This window comes from Colletotrichum destructivum, chromosome 9, assembly GCF_034447905.1.
Source record: "Colletotrichum destructivum chromosome 9, complete sequence".
NCBI classification, from domain to species: Eukaryota; Fungi; Ascomycota; class Sordariomycetes; order Glomerellales; family Glomerellaceae; genus Colletotrichum; species Colletotrichum destructivum.
The window spans coordinates 2,822,901-2,841,240 of record NC_085904.1 but is presented as its reverse complement, the minus strand read 5'-3'; the positions used below and the strand labels follow the sequence as shown (position 1 = coordinate 2,841,240).

Genomic DNA, 18,340 nt, shown 5'->3' with positions numbered 1-18,340 from the left:
TTTATGCTCGTGTACTGGCCGTCCGCATCCGTCTGCATCCGTCCGCGGTCGTTAAAGCTCGTACCCTAGTCCCGGGATGCCCAATCGCAATAGGGCTCGGAGGGTAAGTCTGCAAGATGCCGTATGGTTTGGATGTTCGTCACCTTCCCGCACGGGGGCGGCGGCTTGCCTACAAGCACCGGATATCCCGAGAGCGCGCGCGCTGATGAGCCAAGCGAGAACAACACATCAAACTTGCAGGTTCCAGACCAATCCGCCCGTCGCCTTTATTTCTTTTAGGTTTTTTCCCCTGCCCACCCGAAATTCAAATTGTTGACGCGGGTACCCGCTGGCCGAGAGATGGACGACGCTTCTTCTTTCCCGACCCCCTCCCAAGCCTTCTTCTTTTGACTCGTCCTTTGGTGAAGTGGAACAGGTTATTTGCCCCGATGGCTTCAACGCGGCTTCTTCACCTAGTCAACCATAGACCCTGGAAAGAGACGAACCCAGTCCGTTTTGCACCCGGAGGCCCTGTCTTCGACCTCGTAGCTGGTCACGTGAAGCCCGGCGAACCCCCGGCAACCGAGAAAGGGAGCCGGGCCCCGACTCCGCCGAGAGGACGGCCGACGTCCGAACCTCCAAAATCCAAAAAACATACAACACCAGGTATTCGCTGGTCGTCACCGACCCAACTACTAATCCGGCCCTCATTGGCTTATCTATGGGAGAGCGGACGGGATCCCGAGTTTTCCAATGGGTATGGTCGTATGTGACAACTGTAGGTGAACGGAATGTTCATATTCCCTAGTGAAGCTGGTTCGTGATCAGAAAGAATGATCACGTAGTAACAACACGTCGCCCAAGTGCGCAGCGATAGCCACTCCCGACGACGGGGAAGTCCCCATGATAAGGCATTGTATCTCGCACTTGGCTAGCAATAGCAACAGGGGTAGCGTATCTCCCCCTTCTCGACAACGTGGAATGAGTAAGTGTAGCATATTTATGCGGCGTTATGAGTCTGGAAAAGCCTGCAACGGCCTGGCTCAAGCCAGGCGCGGAAGGAAAACCTCGTAAACCACTCAAGCCCCCCTCATGGCTATGCCTATTCTGGCGAGTCGACTGGTCCATTGAGGAATGCGGTGACGTTTCAATAAGAGACCATCAGTGACAGACATGACGAAGATGGTTCAGAACTTGCGTCCGGACGGCACTTGCGGTTCCTCCGGGGACAGATTCATAGATTCATTGAAGTGAGATACCCTGGGGGAGTAGTCTGTAGCTGCTGCCCTTGGCGATCGCTCACGCCGGCCCGATGTTCTGGATCCGCGATATTTGATTCGCCCCCTACTCCGCCTACTCTGCTTGTTAAGGGGTATGCGAGCTGCCGTGTCTTTGGAATGGACGATGACGGAGTCGGGGGTGAGGTAGCGTAAGTGAAACGCGCAATGCTGGCGAGTCGCTGACACGTGTCCCCGATATCCCCTTGGAAACGTTTTCTCAGGTGGTGTGTCAGGGCGAGGTTGTCTTGAACGGCGCTGCGACTGCCTGGCAAGCGACGCTGGTACTTGCTAGCGGACAGGAGCAGGCGCCATTGGGAACTAGACACCGTTCGCTTTTATCCTCTTTTCTGCTCTTTTCTTCTCGGAACGATCCAGTAGCTGACGCGCGAAAGGGGGAGGGGGGGGTAGTATCCAGTTTCCCTTCGTTAGACGCGCCTCTCATGTTGCTGAGTCTTTTCGTGTGATGCCTGGCCGAACCAACTATGTTGTCGAGACCTTATCCGATATCGAACTCCTGAGGTTTCCATCTCAGCTGGGGGTTGCGAAGAGCTTGCCCGAGTGACCCAGCCCCTTTTCGTACATGTGTAATGGTCCCATACCAAAGAGCTTGCGGAAATGCTCTTGCTGCTCAGCTGTACTTCCGGGTTACATGAGTTCTTGGGGGGTGTGCTGTGCTCTTGAGCCCAGCAAACTATTACTACGGCCAGCCTTTGGTGCTCCATCTTCAGAACCCCGCTCGTTATCTCTTTCTACATCTGCCTACCTGGGTTAGCTTAAACACTAGGGCAGAATAACTCAAATTCAGAATCTCAAACTCACGGATTCGAGTAAAGGAAGAAGCAGCCCGTCCCCTCGATACCGGTAGATGCACTCTCCAACGGCTCGGGATCCCTCCAAGACATGTCGAAGTCGCCTATGCCGCTCAAATGCCAGCACGAGCGGTTAGGATTCCGCTCTTCAAAAGCACCCTCACCGCGCCCTCACCGCGCCCCGAAGATGGACCATAATACGCCGCAGTGCGGACGTCCTCTCCACTGCCCCAGCCGGCGAGCACGCAAGGAAACCGGACGCGTTCAAGTCCTCCAAGTCGATGGCCACCACGCTGTTTCTTATCCAAGCCGTTAAGCCTGTCTTCGCAGCCTGTCTTCGCCGCCGGCATCTAACATATTCTAGGACCCGGAAAGCTCGTCAAGAGGGTTGATACTAGCTTTCCAGATTTCAGACTAGGACAGCCTCAGGGAATCAAGTCCTTATTTGGGTGTCTCCTAAGACCAATCTCGGCATCTTCGAGGCTGACTAGAACGCCTTTTAGTTATCACGAATCACGCGGCAAGATAGCATGAAGAAGTCCTAGCTTATCTTCCATACTGGTATAAGGACGCTGAAAGAAGCTTGTGATAGCGTCTTAATAAGAAGCTGGCCTTTGTTTGTGCTGAAAGTGAAATGTGAGAAGTAGAAGACCTTTGCCAGTTTGCGGTTATAGCTGAGGCAACGGGTTCTCAGGCGTGCTTTATAGACAGAATACTCATGCCTGCTCACCAGCTCCCCCTTCTCCATAAGGTCCGTTGTCTGGTTGTCTATCGGCGACACTGGCCGGTTTCCAAGCTTCATGGCGACAAATCAAGTCCCTGACGGCGATTCCATAGAATTCGCTTTTGGCTTGAGGCCTCGCGACTGCTGTGGATCTTTGGAAGTGTCTGGGTGGGACTTCTGGCAGGATGACTTGGCCTTGCTAACCCTTACGCCTTGTAGCTATACCCTTTGGCTGTGTCACGTTGCGCCGCAGTGCCTAGAGGTGGGCGGGCTGCTGTATTGTCCTTCCGACACTGAGCTGACACAGAGAAATGCTACTCTAGGAAGTGAAGAGTTTTAGGGATATTTAGCATCATGACAAGGGTGTATGAAAGGAGTTCGTGGCATTTGGAAGCTGGGGAAGAAAGAAGGAAGGCTACTAAGCTCAACCACGTCCTGGTAGAGTGGCACGCCGAACACCACTCTGAAAATCTTGATAAGAAGTTGACACGCCGGCCGGATTATCAATGAGAAAGTGGAGACGATGGCCTGAAGAAGCCAATTAGATCACGCGGATCCATCTCCTTCACATCAGCCATATCGCAGGCTTCGTCTAAGGCTCCCCTTCACTTTAGACCCTTCCTTCTACATGCCAGAATTCCACGAATAACCTTATCTTTTGAACAGATCGCTCAACGTTTGTGCACAAACCTGGATTCTAGACCCTTAAGTCATGTCGATTCGTCTGCTCTACATTGTATTCTTAGCCCCCCTGACTAAGATTCGCGCCAGTCGCTCGTAGCTTTTTGAATGATGTGCTCGGTTTCGGAATGGGCCAGGCGCTTGTGGAAGGGCTCATCGCCAAGACTGGGGAGAGCCTGCAAGCGCTGGCATGCTGGAAGAAGCTTTTACATGATTAAGAGGGGTCTTACTGCCCGGGAGGTTTCCCTCAGACTCCATCAACAATAAATTCTGCAGGGAAACACTCCTCGGAACCTGCTCTTCATTCAGATTCTCTCGGCCTAATTAGCTGCATTCGATTCCAGATCGGGACTGATACGTAAGGGGTTCGTCCCAGTTGTGTTTATTTATATGGCGCCATCGCTGATACGGTACGGTGGAATCAACTCGGTTCCGCTTCCGTTAGGGATTGGCCAAAAGTCTCAACACCTCCACCATGGATGCTTACCACACAGGACATGCGTAATCGGCGAGGGGCGTTACCCAACACAGCCTCAACTTTAACGAAGTGACTTGAGAAGGATTCCGCAACTATAATCCCACTACAATCTTTTGGGCTAAGCATCCCTCAAATCTAGGACCGCGTTAACATCTCACCATCAGTAACTTTCCTGTTGTTGAAGAGCAAGAAATCCGGATCACTCGTTCTAGTACAATCGCTTCATCATTTGCAGCGACGCCTATCGTGATCTCGATTCTGATCAAGTGTTTTCGGTGTTACCATGAAGCCCTCACTGTCAGAAACTCTCCCTGCCAAGCCGAGTATTATCATTCGCCACCACACCAAGTCAAGAAACGGATGCATCGATTGCAAGACCAGGCGGGTGAAGGTATGACTGTGTTAGAACTACTGTTCAGTTTCAACGCCTCTCGACTCCGTCAATTGTGCTTGGCCATGGCACCTTGCTGACTATTGCCCGCACATGGCAGTGCGACGAACGTAAACCAAGTTGTTCGGCTTGCGAAAGACGCCAAACTCGGTGTCATTACAATGCATCAGACGAACGCTCGCAAGCTCGGGGTCGCAAATCGTGTGGCAACCCTCTGCATAACGCTCGTCAGACCAACTCTGTCGCGGCGGGAAGCCCTCCAAACAAGCACGACGACCAGCAGACATCACTCTCAACAACCACCGCAGAGGAGACAATGACTTTGAGTCTTGAGTTGACATATACCCGCCAAGAAATGCTCCAGCTTCGCCTCCTGCATCACTATAACTGCTTCACTGTCGACTCTTTCACAAAGGCTTTTCAACTTAGAGACATCGCATCCCACTCTCTTCGTGTGGATGTCCCCAAACTCGCCTTCCAGAACCACTTTCTCATGGACGGGATTCTTTCCGTCTCGTTGCTCCACATGGCCAGCACTGAGACAAGTCTAGCGGTGGTCGACAACCTGCCGCCTGTGACGATGTATCGAGATCGGGCAATGTGTCGGTTGCGCCAACAGCTAACGCACGCTTCGGGAGATCACTCCCGCGCTGTCGTCGCAACGTCCGTTTTGCTGGCGATGACGGCCCTGGCCGCTGATCGGCTTTCTGGCTACGAGGGCATCTGGTTGACAAATTGGCTGGCTTTGACCATCGGGCCGCGTGCGATCTTGCCGCGTCGGGGAATGATGGCTCCGTCTAAAGGTGGCGAAGAGAGGACGCAGACCGGCTGGGACGTGGCACTCGATCATCAATGCCCCGTGGCGATTCCACTCGATCTGGAAAAGGTACTCGACATAACTGAAAATGACGAGGATTGGTGTTATCTTAACGATCTGCGCCGCGCGGTCTTGGGAATCGGCAAGCTGTTTGGGGCATTGGCTTGTCCGGTCTGCAGTGGCTTAGCCTACAGCCCCAGCCCGCCATGTGTCGCATTCAAGGTCAGGGCATGGCCATATGTGTTTGTCTCCTCCGGGTTTGTCGACATGGCCCGCCAAGAACGGGCGCGGGCTCTGGTTGTGATGGGATACTATCTCGCATTCTTCCAGTGGTTGCCGCAGAGCTGGGTTTACGAGGATGTAGGACCCAGAGACTTGACGAAGATTGCTGCTGCCGTCGGGCCAGACTGGGTCGCGTACCTGGCGGCTCCCAAGGTCGCTGTGCGAGTGAGGGATACAGATCTGTTGACGGAGTTTCTGACCGGACTACTGCCCACTGGAAGTTTAGATAATGCAGGCGTCGATCAAGGATTTTTGAGTAATTATATTAAGCATGACGATAGGAGATGAGCTTAGTTACCGTGTCCTCCAACTATTAGTCCCTACAATACATCAATCCCTCTTCTTTTCGCGGACAAAATCTCATCCTCCAAAAGTAAATATTACTCCATGTCCATATCCTGCATACTCGAGAGGCTTTTCTTGCTTGGGACATACTTGGCGGGGTGGAATATTGCTGTGACAGCCACGACGCCAAGCATCAACAGCGCGTCGAAGATGTACAGGTAGACTTCGGTGTTGAGCAACACCCCATCGTGTCCCTGCACGTACTCAACAAGCCTGAAAAGAGACCGCACGAAGATGAGTCCACTGGCAATGTACAGCACGTTCAAAACGCCCCTCCAACCGCTGTAAAATCTCTTCAAGCCTTCATAGGCCTCCTCTCCAAGTACAACGGGGGGCACTTGTTTCAACAACCTCTTGTGGAAAACAGCCGTTGCAGAAACGAAAAGCGCGAAGAAGATGATCTGGACCGCCAAACCCAGCAGAATGACCGTCTTGCCCGTGTTCATTGAGCTGCTGCTCGCCAACAAACCGGCACCCATGATCTGTACCAGGAAAGAGACGACGTCGCCAACAACGAATATTTTTGTGAGACGCGACGGTCGGATTGGAGAGAGGGACTCGCAGCGGAGGTATAGAACAAGACGACCGAGTACCATGTAGATCGAGGCGGCGAAGAGGGCGGGTGCGACGAGGAGGCAGAGGGTCTGGATCATGAAGAAGGCCATGTTGGTGGGGGAACTCGATGATAGAAAGCGGGCAAGATAGCCAACTAGCTCCACTAAGAGACAATTTAGTGTGATATTCATCAAGACAGTGTACTCCAATCTGCAAAGTCAACTTACAGATGCAACCGATGAGCATAGGTGTAAAGTACCAAGATCGCTTGCGGACGATGATAAAGGCGTGCCACGCGCCTCCAACAACGAACCCGATGAGGAAAATCATGGCGGCTGCCCCTGAGGGAGAGTATTTGTAGAGGTTGGACGCCATTTTCTTTGGACGAAGGTTATTATGCGTTGCGAGATTCTGATGGCTGGAAGGTGTAGTAGGATACAAAGATGTAAGAGAATAGGAGGTGAGGTGCCAGAGATCCGTAAAGATCTATTCTTCATGATATATATGTACTTTCTCGTGGCCATTGCTGCAAGCTCTGGGCTTCTCTTTTAAGGGACCGATGCTCGTGTTCTGCTGTTCGCTTCTCGCACTTCGCACTTCGCATTCAGTTGTCCCCACATGGGGGGTGGTTATATACGCCTGCAGAAACACAAAGTAGCCAACGCCTCGCGTCGCTTTTTCCGCTTAGGGGAACACAAGAAAAACGTTATCTCTAGGAAAATTCGATTCTATGATAGGCTTGTGATGGGGAGAGATAGAGGTCTTTGCTGCCACTTACGTTGCTGAGAGTATTTGGCACTCGGATGGACCGTCGTGGACCACCTGGTCAAATCCGTCGGCAGTTGAACCCACCTCTGGTGCTTGTTTCCTATAAGGCTTAGACTGCATGTTACGCTCCTAGCTCGGAGCCCCATGGTTCTGCCCCTTGATTGTCATATACCATCTGTTGGACGCTGGAAAGTCTTGTATCTTGTATGCTGTTTGAACGATACGCCTTCCCATTGGAAAGTTGTGACCCCAGTATGCCGATAACCCGAAATCCATACTAGTGGTATTATTAGACTTCTATTCAATCGACGAGATCTGTAACTTTAGCATACGTAATAACCCTTTTGAACTTAGCATTAGAGTATGCAAGTGATTGAAAGTGTGCAGACCTTGTAAGCCTGCTGGTGATTTTGAAAGGTGTTTAGCCTGTGGGCTTCTGCAGCCAATCTCTCCACCTACAGCAGTTAGCTTCCTCCCCAACCAGTACTCTCCTTCGTACACGCTCTCAACCTTGATCTATCACAATTTCCCTATTGCGTCGACCAATTTCAGAGACGTACTGGCGTTAATATTTAACGTCTTTGATATATATGTACAGCTTTCTGAATAGGTTAGTATCTACCTACAAGGTTACATTTGATGTCTAGCTTTGACATTTAGATTCTTATGTAAAAACCAGGAAGAAGGCAAGAAAGAAGAAGAAAAAGAAAATAATAGAAGTTGAAGAAAGTTCAGCTGCCAATTGAATGCATGTTTGCTTCATCAAGCTTTCTAAAAATAGTTGGAAATTAAGAGGACGAGACTGGAGAGTTCTCTGGATGTGGGTTCGTTAGTTTGATAGCTAATTGTCTTCATTATATAACAACTTGAACCCCCTACATTAATCTCATTGTTGTCAACACGCGCATAGCCGCTTCAGTTTTGTTGCTTGTGTTAGCAGGAAATGACTTCTTTGCTCTTGTTGTTTTCTTTATCTGCAGAGGCTTGTTAACAGCCTTCTTCTTGTCACCTCTGGACAACTAGTACCCTCAAATGCCTACCTGTTCTTTCCTATGCGTGATTGACGGTAACTGTATAGTTGTCCACATGGCCTGCTGAGTCCACTGTGATGTACGTGTGTATTTTCAGGTTGCTCTTTACTGTTTGTGTTGCGTGGTTGAGTGTGACCTTGGACTTGACGAGGCTAAACCTTTCAGTCTCCCTGGAGATCGAAACGCCCTTGATAGGTGGGTGGGTTCCTTGATGATCCTCCAACGCGCTAAGAATGAAACAGGACGTAGTTCCACTTGAGCTGTGGCATGGGTAACTGTCGTGGAGGGGCTCACTTTGTCACCGGAATTGCCCGGTGGCTGAACTTACTTGTTATGGGCGTGCGGAGGCTGGCATCATACCGGATGAGCAAGACCAAGTGGCCGCCTTGAAGGGCATGGTTGACACTTTAGCTAACGTATTGCTTGATGTTGACATTCCGTTGGCCCGAGGTTGAAAGTCCGCCCTGCCAAGGCGACCATAGCCTTGGTCGGGGAAGGAAACCCAGTGAGTAGTCAGGAGATCCTATGAGGAATCCGTCGATGGGCTAGTCGTGACGACCTCTTCACTTTCGACTCGGTGAGAATCTCATACCATGCCACTGCAACTCCACCCATGGACCAGAGCCTCGTAGCACCTAGCATGTGACGGTGTAATTACACTACTTCTGCCTGCTTGGAACAGGTGTGCAGCATAGCCCATACCCAAGAACCCAGGTCACCCACCTCGCCAGAGCCAGGAATGCCTTCTATACACCGCAGTCCTACTTAGCCCGTCCTTCGGAAAGAAAAGGCTTGGCCCTGGCTGGCCTTTCCGTATCCCGTGCCATGAAGATGATGCACCGAATCTCCTGAGCTCAAATAACTCAACCAGATGAAGCAGTCAACCCAAGCTACCAGCCACGAGCCAAGCTTGATGCTGCAGATCGACATCCCGCAGAGCAAGTTCGACGACCACCGGATGTGGCGGGTGTCACCGAAAGTCTGACCGCTACAGGAAAGCCCTCATTCAGCAGCCGCCTGTTAACGACCCCATCAAGCAGCTCGCGCATCGCCTCTTCTAACGCAAATAGAGATATAGCTAAGCTTTCTGAGCCCCCCAACCCCGGAACACCTCTTTCACGGGCCGATCACTCCACAAACAGACCGAATCTTCCGGCGCCACGGGCACATCAATCTCGGATCTCACGCGCCGCATCGGCAAAAAAACAAAGTCCCGGTCGATCGCGGGGATATATCAGATCTCATCCTCACGCGAGATGAGATCCGGGCCCTCCTTTCCCATGTACGTCAATCACAGTATGTATGGTGTCCCATAGCCAGAATCAGGGAAGAGGGAGGGGAGGTGGGGAGGAGAGAACAGCCTGGCTGTTGCGGATTGTGCCAATCTCGAGTTATTGGTCATTCGGCGCCCGATCCTCCGAGTATATAATGACGAAAACGAGGTAAACAGGGGATGTGAGACCAGACGAAAGCCATCTAGAGTTGCCGTTGACGTGCTCGTCTGAATCAGGGGCATGGGGCCGCCCGCGCTGGGCGTGAACTTACAGATGAACGTGTAACCAAGGGAAAAGACGAACTCTCCCGCAGATCTTGAGTTCCGGTGGCAGCCAGAGTCAAATGCCTGTTGCGGACACCATGAAGGTACCGACGCTCTGGGCACTTCTGAACCCGCATAACGGTGGTGAGTAGCTCATCTGCTGCAAACCAGCTTCACTGAGCACCGCCCATCCGTCCGCATAGCCATCAGGAGGATACCCCTCGTCTCTATTCTGCTACGCATGGACGGAAAAGTCCGAACATAGCATAGGGCTCTGCATCAGTTGCGTGGTCTTTTCTGGTGTTGCCAGAGAGGCTAAGGTCGCCATCAGCAGCAAAACAACCAAACCCTTCGTCACTGGGAGTGACGGGAGCCACAAAGTTGTTACTTCACACACAAAGCCGCCGGAACGTTCGGAGGTGAACCGGAGAGCTTCACCTTCGTGCTCTAACCCTCGTCTGACATCTTGGCGACTCGATGATAATCGAAGACGAAGGCGATGGAAGAGGCGCGTGCTCGCTTGGAGGCAAACTCAACTTAGGTCGCGAGCACGGGCGGGCCTGCGCCGTACTTGTATTGCTCGAGGACACGATGAACCCGAGTCAAAAGGGGGGAAATGCCCTGGTGCCAGCATCCCCCCATTCCAAGTGAACCACAGCCACACACAATGGAAGGGCCTCCGTCCGATCTTTGGACCCGTGAACCCTTCCTAGCTCTGATACGTGATCCCCGTCTGCCACCGAGACACGTCGCTTGAGGCTCGGCTTTTGCCTCTCTCCCAGCTTGCTCTCGCCTGGTGACTTCACCCAGGCCACTGGTAGTCCGTTCCCGAGTTCTATTCCACACACCGGCCAGGGTACCGCCCTGGACATACGTCCACTAATATCATGGCAAGTTCCCGAAGCCTGGGGGCCGCCCCCTCCAACTGGGACGACATCGGCAAACTTCGCCTGAGTGGTCATAGCATTGAGTTACGGGAGTGCCCCTTTTACCCCAGGGCGTCGATCACACTGACGAACAATATGCCTTTTGCAACGCAAAAAATGCGCCGATGTGGAGGTGTCAAGGGAAAAGAAGAAAGACGGTGTAGGAATGGCGAGAGGCTCATTTCATCGTGGGGACCGACATACATACAGATACTTCCACCAACCAATGCCGCGATGGTGGGTGCCTCAGCCACATAACCGCGACGGCATCGCCGAGGACTCTCTCGGCCAACCCGCGGTTGGAATCCTGTGTGAACGCACCGGAGGGGAGAGGGTGCATACGGATCCGAGATCCGGACGCGAGCTTGGACGCGTGAAGAACTGCGCCACAGCGCAGCCGCAAGATACTGACAGCAGGGTGCAGCTGCGCGTCCGATCATCAGCCCTAGGAACCATCGCCGAGGAGGCCTCGACTGTGTTTGTCTGCCGCTGAAATCCTTCATCTCATCGTCTGTGGCCGGGAAAGTGACCGAACTGGACCCTGGCGGTAAACTTGTAAAACCTGCCTGTCCGAGTCAGATGCTTGAAGAAACCGGCGCGGAATGCGTGCCTGGAGGCAAGATGGACCCGGTTTGCTACATGTCCGGATTCCAGGCATGATCGATTGAGAAATAAGCATCGAGCTGGCAGGTGGGTGCCGTGACGGAATGGTCCGCAGCTCGTGCAGATGCTTTGGGCAGCTGTCAGAAACGGCGCTGAGGCTGACGATAGCTGGAGGTGATGGCTAAATCTCCCTCGGAATTGGCCGCAAGCATATCCGTGAGGACTAAGAGAATATGTGAGGCGTTTGACAGCCGCTCGACGGAGCGACTGGAAAGGGGGCAAGTTCCTTTGTGTCGAATTGGTTTGGCGAAGGCGTGCTATGGCGTGGAGGCGGACCAAGGGTTTGATGGTGCATACGTCCCGTCCACCGCCAACTGTATGCTTCTGTACTTTGTACAGAGGTACCCATGCAACAACTATGCCGCGATGCGAGCGAGGCGTGGGTAGTGGTGGGTGTGCACCGCCTCAGCCCCAGTCGATCAGCCCCAACCCAATCTTACTATTTTTGGATTCTTTTCTTGTTCCCCTGACTGGGCCCCGTATCCGGGCCGGCAAACGAACAGCAACCGAGATGCAGATGAGAAATGACTGGAAGAGAGTGAGAGTGAGAGAAAGGCAAGAAAAACCTGATTCAACGAGACGAGGTCTAATCACGAATGGAATTCCGCCTCTTGGGCTTGTGCTGCGATGCTTAGTGCGGTGGGGTTGAGGAATGGGTTCGCCGTTGGAGCAGAAAAATAGAGAGAGAAAACATGACGACGACGGCCGAGGTTGAGTGAGACACTGGGCTGCACAAATGGGGAATCTTGGCCGTGGTGGTAACGAGACAGGCAGAAGACAATACAACGGCGGGTTCCAGACTTTTGGCAAGACTGGGTGAGATTGGTAGGTCAGGGGGTAATATTCTGTAAATTATCACCGAGATCCGTATGGCTCGACCTGTCGTGATTGTGATGCGTGATCCTGGATCCGCAGCGTCGACTGAAGAAGGGGAGAGATGCATGCTCTGCAGTTTGTTGACATGGCACATCGGTCAGTATTCTGTACAGAGTACAAAGTACGAATACTCTGTTCGGAACTCAGCTCCAAAAAGCCAAGTCACTGAGTATGGCGGACCTGCTCTCGCTCAGGGCTCAAGAGGGGCGAGGGGCCCGTTTCAGAATGTTCGTGGAAGGCGACAGGATCCCGGGCGACAAGTGGGGCGTTAAGGTGTACACGCGTCTCAGCTAGATGCCGCGGGTCGCACAAGCGGCGCCACTAACAGTCCCCATGTTGTTTTCTTGGATGCCGCTGTTCCTCGGTCTGTCTCTGGCCCCCTTCAGGAGCAACACCCTGAAAGGAAAAGTCGGTATTCGTAGGCAGTCAGTCAGTCGGTCAGCTTACTAGGTTCCGTCTCCCGTCAGCTCTGATTGCTGACACGGGGCCTATCTCGAGTCACCTAGAGTGTTCTTGCCAACCCTTTGTTCGTCTACAGAGTGCTGAGTCTGGCATGGAAGATGAGATGGAACAAGGGGATGATGGGCGGCCAGACCAGGGCCTCCCGAAAGTCTGCCGAACACAAACCAGCTTGCTGTTCTTTCCCGCTGCGCAGCTCGTTCCTCTTTCCAATGGAGGCCAAGGATCATGGCTTGTGTATGGTGGCCGTGGTGGGACGACAGAGGCCGGCAAAGGGACGGTGTCGTTTTTAGCTTTGCTTTCTCCTTTTTCCTGCCGGCTGCAACCTCGAGAGCGGTGGTGGTGGTGGTGGTGGTAGACGGTAGTGGAAGGTCGACTGCCCCCCTCCCATCCCCCAAAGTCCCTGGAGAACAGGACTGTCAATTTGTTGCCAGATGGCAGCAGACAAATGGACATCGATTGCGAGGTGTTTCTGGGAGCTGACAATAGACCGGTCCAAGGCGCAAGGCCCAAGGCCCAGGGGCAGACGACTTGCAAGGGCCAAGAGAGCAGCGACCGGGGGTTTCGGCTTGCCCAGCTTGAGGTCTTGGAAGTTGGGGAGGGGGAGGGCGTGACGTAGTAACAGTTAGTTGGCTGCGGGTCCGGTTTTTTATTTCTCTCTCTCTCTCTCTCTCTCTCTCTCTATTTCCCTCCCTCCTGCAACCCTTATTCGTGCCCGACTGGTTGCTGGAGCAGCTTGTGATGGGCATCTGCGCGGTTGTTGTCTTGCTTTTCTCGCTCTGTTGGTGCTGGTTGGCCAGCAACAAATGACGGACCGCGACCATCCAACCGGGATGATGGATGAGCCCAGTTGATCCAGCGAAAGGGTTGTAGGGAAGGGGGAAAAGGTGGAGGAGGGACTGCCTTCCTAGGTACGTCTGGCACGAGAAGAGGCGGGGCGCAGGAGTCAGGACCACTTGCTGGCCTGGGGATGAGACGGCATCGGTGAAGCCAGCCACTCCCAGCCAATCATGCCAGCCCAGCCCCAATCCATCTGTTCTCTGTCCAGTGTTCAGCGTCAACTTTTGCTTTTCCTGGGACCTTGATGCAAGATGGGTGGGCTAGTTTTTTTTGGTCCGAACTCCTTGGCCTGATGATAGTAGGTTTCGCCATACCTACAAAGAGATTGAATCGCACTCCAGAGGGACAGCGAGTATCAATTTGGTGCTGTGTGGTTTGTTGTTCATCGTGCATCAGCGCGATGCCTGGGCTAAGCAGCGCTAAGCCACAGCTCCCCCAGTCTGTTGACGTGAGGTGAGAAGATGGATCAAGCTAGTGAGACCCGGACGGGATTAAAGAACAAAATAAAATAAAGTCGAGGTACCTGCCATGCGCATTGCTGCAGAGCATAGAGCAAGGTACCTTGGCTTCCATGTCTTGGCTTGCCTGACTTGAGGTGTAGAAAGGAGACGGACCGGTAGAACAGCGCACCACACACACACACACACACACACACAATGCACACACCATACGCAGGTCTCACTCTCCTAACCTCGTGCCGCATACCGCACCTCACTCACTCATCGCTCATCCCATGGAAACAGCCCGGGGGCGGGATGCAAAAGTGACTTCTCCTATTCCCTCCCTACAGCAGCTGCTCTCAGTCAGCAGTCGCTCTCTGCATGTACCTCGTCCTCAGCCTGGCTGGACCAATCCCAGAGCTATTCTGATCCTTCCTCAGCCATCCTTCACTGGCGCTGCCATTCCCACTCTCACTCCCACTCCCACTCCCGCTCCCAAGCCCACACCCTCACCAGCTGCCAGCTTCCCACAGCGCAACGCCGCCTGCCCGAAGGACCCTTTTTTAACCATTTGCTGCCCCATCCTGCATCATCACCCTCTCCCCCTTCTACTCCTGCCCCCCAGCCCTCCATCCGTTTTCATCTCTGTTTTTTTCTCTCCTCCTCCGCTTCACCATTCGTTACCGGGGTCGTAGCTTTCTCGGCTGCACATCTCTACCCTACGGCGCCATTGTTCGCGCTCAACGCGTGATACAAATCCTCTCCAGTCCTAGCCGACTCAACCTAGGTCTCTTCTTCCCGAGTCTCTTTCCAGGCCGAGGAACATAATCATCAGCCCTACCTACCTGTCCTACCTGGACCCGCCCGCCACGAAGCAGGAAAAAAACTTGCTCGTCATTCCTCTCATCCTTTCCAGCATCAACTACTTCCGAGCTTGCCTCCAGCAATCATGGCTTACCGCGGGGGGCACGAGAACGACTATGACGGCCACAACATGCAGGACCTTCCTGCTGGTTCTGGCAGGGTAAGCTTCACTTTCCTCCTCTTCCTCCTCCTCCAATGCTTCCAGCTCCTTCAATTGCTGACTCGTTTACCCTTCAGTACCACCTGCCGCCCCAGGACGAGGGTGTCGACGATGCCGGCCAGTCTCTCCTGAGAGACCCTCATGCACCTGCTCCTTACGAGAGCCACCTCGGCGCCGGCGAGACCCCCGGCCGCCCCGTTTCCGCATACAGTCTCACAGAATCATATGCGCCTGGCGCCGGTGCTCGGACACCAGTTCCCGGCGAGACCGCCTTTGCTTCTGGCTTCAGCCACGAGCTCGATTCGGACGCCAATGGAGGCGGCTTTGGCTACGGCCGTCCCGCCTCCACCGTCGATGCCGACGAGAGCTGGACCCGCAGACAGCAGCCCGGCAACCAAGGTGGCGGTCTGAAGCGCTACGCGACCCGTAAGATCAAGCTCACCCAGGGCTCCGTCCTGAGCATCGACTACCCGGTCCCCAGTGCCATCAAAAACGCCGTCCAGCCAAAGTACCGCGACGTCGAGGGCGGCAGCGAGGAGTTCATGAAGATGCGCTACACCGCCGCCACTTGCGACCCCAATGAGTTCACCCTCAAGAACGGCTACGACCTGCGTCCCCGAATGTATAACAGACACACCGAGCTGCTCATTGCCATCACCTACTACAACGAGGACAAGATGCTGTTGTCCAGAACCCTGCACGGTGTTATGCAGAACATCCGCGACATCGTCAACCTCAAGAAGTCCACCTTCTGGAACAAGGGTGGCCCCGCCTGGCAAAAGATTGTCGTCTGCCTCGTTTTCGACGGTATCGAAAAGACCGACAAGAACGTCTTGGACGTTCTGGCCACTGTCGGTATCTACCAGGATGGTGTCGTGAAGAAGGATGTCGACGGCAAAGAGACCCTTGCCCACATCTTCGAGTACACCTCGCAACTGTCCGTCACGCCCAACCAGCAGCTCATCCGCCCCGTCGACGACAGCCCCTCGACCCTGCCTCCCGTGCAGTTCATCTTCTGTTTGAAGCAGAAGAACAGCAAGAAGATCAACTCCCACAGATGGCTCTTTAACGCCTTTGGCCGCATCCTGAACCCTGAAGTCTGCATCCTGCTCGATGCCGGTACCAAGCCCAGTCCCCGATCGCTGCTCGCCCTTTGGGAGGGTTTCTACAACGACAAGGACCTGGGTGGTGCCTGTGGTGAGATTCACGCTATGTTAGGCAAGGGCGGCAAGAAGCTTCTCAACCCCCTCGTCGCCGTCCAGAACTTCGAATACAAGATCTCCAACATCTTGGACAAGCCTCTCGAGAGTTCGTTCGGTTACGTCTCCGTGTTGCCCGGTGCCTTCTCCGCCTACCGTTTCCGAGCCATCATGGGCCGCCCGCTTGAGCAGTACTTCCACGGTGATCACACTCTGTCCAAGATTCTCGGTAAGAAGGGTATCGACGGAATGAACATTTTCAAAAAGAACATGTTCTTGGCCGAGGATCGTATCCTCTGCTTCGAGCTGGTTGCCAAGGCCGGCCAGAAATGGCACTTGTCCTACATCAAGGCCGCCAAGGGTGAGACGGACGTTCCCGAAGGCGCGGCCGAGTTCATCAGCCAGCGTCGTCGTTGGCTCAACGGCTCCTTCGCCGCCTCTCTCTACTCGCTCATGCACTTCGGTCGCATGTACAAGTCGGGCCACAACATCATTCGCATGGTCTTCTTCCACATCCAGCTCATCTACAACATCCTCCAGGTTCTCTTCACATGGTTCAGCTTGGGTTCTTACTACCTGACTACAACGGTCATCATGGACCTTGTCGGGAATGCGGTCGTTTCCGACGACCCCGAGTTGGCCCGTCACGGCTGGCCTTTCGGCGACACGGCGACACCCATCGTTAACGCCCTGCTCAAGTACCTCTACCTGGCTTTCGTCATTCTGCAGTTCATCTTGGCTTTGGGTAACAGACCCAAGGGTTCCAAGTACACGTACATCGCCTCCTTTGTCGTCTTCGGTCTCATCCAGTCTTACATCCTCGTTCTCTCCATGTACTTGGTTGTTCAGGCTTTCCAGAAGCCCATTGGCGAGCAGATCAGTCTTGATTCTGGCGCGGACTTTGTCGCTAGTTTCTTCGGAGGTACGAATGCTGCTGGTGTCATTCTCGTCGCCCTGGTCACCATCTACGGTCTTAACTTCATCGCCTCCTTCATGTACCTCGACCCTTGGCACATGTTTACCTCGTTCCCGCACTACCTCGTCCTCATGTCGACGTACATCAACATTCTCATGGTCTACGCCTTCAACAACTGGCACGATGTGTCCTGGGGTACGAAGGGCTCAGACAAGACCGAGGCGCTGCCTTCTGCACACGTCAGCAAGGGTGAGAAGGACGAAGCCGTCGTGGAGGAAATCGACAAGCCGCAAGAGGATATTGACAGCCAGTTCGAATCGACTGTCAAGCGTGCTCTGGAGCCCTTCAAGCCCGAGGAAGAGGCAGACAAGCCTGACATTGAGGATTCCTACAAGTCTTTCCGTACCGGTCTGGTCGTGTCTTGGCTCTTCTCGAACACCTTCTTGATCATTGTCATCACGAGCGATAACTTCGACTCGTTTGGCATTGGCGTAAGTTCCTACCCTGTGCAGCACCGTTTGTGCATCTTGCTGACCTTTCCTCCCAGGATACCGCATCCAAGCGCACCGCCTCGTACTTCAGCTTTTTACTGTACTCCACTGCCGTCCTTTCGTTGGTCCGTTTCTTCGGATTCCTTTGGTTCCTCGGCAGAACCGGTATCATGTGTTGCTTTGCCAGACGGTAGGCGGCCAGCGGGGTTGTACCCAGCCGAGCGACACGCTTTTCAACGCCGGCCGGGGGTGTATCAGAGGGAAGACTGTACTCTTGCCAACTTTGGCTCAATGCAACGAATCCGCCGGTGTTTACATTCAGGGTATGTGTTTAGTAATACAGGACACGGGACTCGACGGATTCTTGATGAAGTGGGCGGAAGCTCAGTAAAAAAGTAGTTTCGATTAAGCAGCATTCATGGCGTTTTTACACGAGTACAATACCTTGCGCTTATTTTACCAGACAATGATTATTCAAACACAAGATGCCCATGTCTTAGGGTGCTACTCTCCGTAAAGTGCATGTTTCAAGGAGCCTAGCAGCCCATTGCTAAGCGGCTTCCCATGATGCCGCGGATAATTACTGAAGACGACAAACAACGCTGGGCCAGGTGACCGAGGAGCATCGTATGTTTCGTCACCGCAAGAAAGGTCAACAGCCAAATACTGCCATAAATGTTGCCCAACACCGTCGATTTGCATCTTCTCCGTGGATTTTTCGTCGTCTTCCGAGCCCTGCGGCCCTTGCTCCATCGTCACTCCCCAAAGTCCGACAGCCCGCCCTCATCCGGCAGATCATCGGAAAATACGAACGCCGACCCTATCTTAT

The 18,340-nt window shown here is 53.6% G+C and overlaps 4 protein-coding genes across 4 annotated transcripts; 3 read left to right on the top strand and 1 right to left on the bottom strand.

Annotated features, from left to right (window-relative positions):
• The first annotated feature begins 3,989 nt into the window (after positions 1 to 3,989).
• On the top strand, positions 3,990 to 6,465 carry CDEST_13964 (Putative zn(2)Cys(6) fungal-type DNA-binding domain, fungal transcription factor). The gene is made up of 2 exons (XM_062930120.1): positions 3,990 to 4,342; positions 4,443 to 6,465. Exons 1-2 carry the CDS (start codon positions 4,235 to 4,237, stop codon positions 5,727 to 5,729), a joined length of 1,395 nt encoding a protein of 464 aa, XP_062786171.1. The 5' UTR covers positions 3,990 to 4,234; the 3' UTR covers positions 5,730 to 6,465.
• Positions 5,819 to 6,716, bottom strand: CDEST_13963 (Putative RTA-like protein; the record flags this gene model as incomplete). Its single annotated transcript, XM_062930119.1, has 2 exons — positions 5,819 to 6,504; positions 6,569 to 6,716. The coding sequence occupies 2 exons, from the start codon at positions 6,714 to 6,716 to the stop codon at positions 5,822 to 5,824; spliced, it is 831 nt and encodes a 276-aa protein (XP_062786170.1). The 3' UTR covers positions 5,819 to 5,821.
• Positions 6,717 to 10,829: 4,113 nt separating this feature from the next.
• CDEST_13962 (uncharacterized protein) lies at positions 10,830 to 11,615 on the top strand (the record flags this gene model as incomplete). The annotated part of the gene is made up of 1 exon (XM_062930118.1): positions 10,830 to 11,615. One exon carries the CDS (start codon positions 10,830 to 10,832, stop codon positions 11,094 to 11,096), a length of 267 nt encoding a protein of 88 aa, XP_062786169.1. The 3' UTR covers positions 11,097 to 11,615.
• Positions 11,616 to 14,413: 2,798 nt separating this feature from the next.
• CDEST_13961 (Putative chitin synthase, nucleotide-diphospho-sugar transferase) lies at positions 14,414 to 17,987 on the top strand. The gene is made up of 3 exons (XM_062930117.1): positions 14,414 to 14,905; positions 14,983 to 17,511; positions 17,568 to 17,987. The coding sequence occupies exons 1-3, from the start codon at positions 14,831 to 14,833 to the stop codon at positions 17,703 to 17,705; spliced, it is 2,742 nt and encodes a 913-aa protein (XP_062786168.1). The 5' UTR covers positions 14,414 to 14,830; the 3' UTR covers positions 17,706 to 17,987.
• The last annotated feature ends 353 nt before the right edge of the window (positions 17,988 to 18,340 follow it).

Coding starts and splice junctions, on each gene's coding strand:
- CDEST_13964 (XM_062930120.1), top strand. CDS start 4,235: ATGAAGCCCTCACTGTCAGAAACTCTCCCTGCCAAGCCGAGTATTATC. Junction 4,343..4,442: donor GCAAGACCAGGCGGGTGAAG/GTATGACTGTGT, acceptor CGCACATGGCAG/TGCGACGAACGTAAACCAAG.
- CDEST_13961 (XM_062930117.1), top strand. CDS start 14,831: ATGGCTTACCGCGGGGGGCACGAGAACGACTATGACGGCCACAACATG. Junction 14,906..14,982: donor TTCCTGCTGGTTCTGGCAGG/GTAAGCTTCACT, acceptor TTTACCCTTCAG/TACCACCTGCCGCCCCAGGA. Junction 17,512..17,567: donor TCGACTCGTTTGGCATTGGC/GTAAGTTCCTAC, acceptor CTTTCCTCCCAG/GATACCGCATCCAAGCGCAC.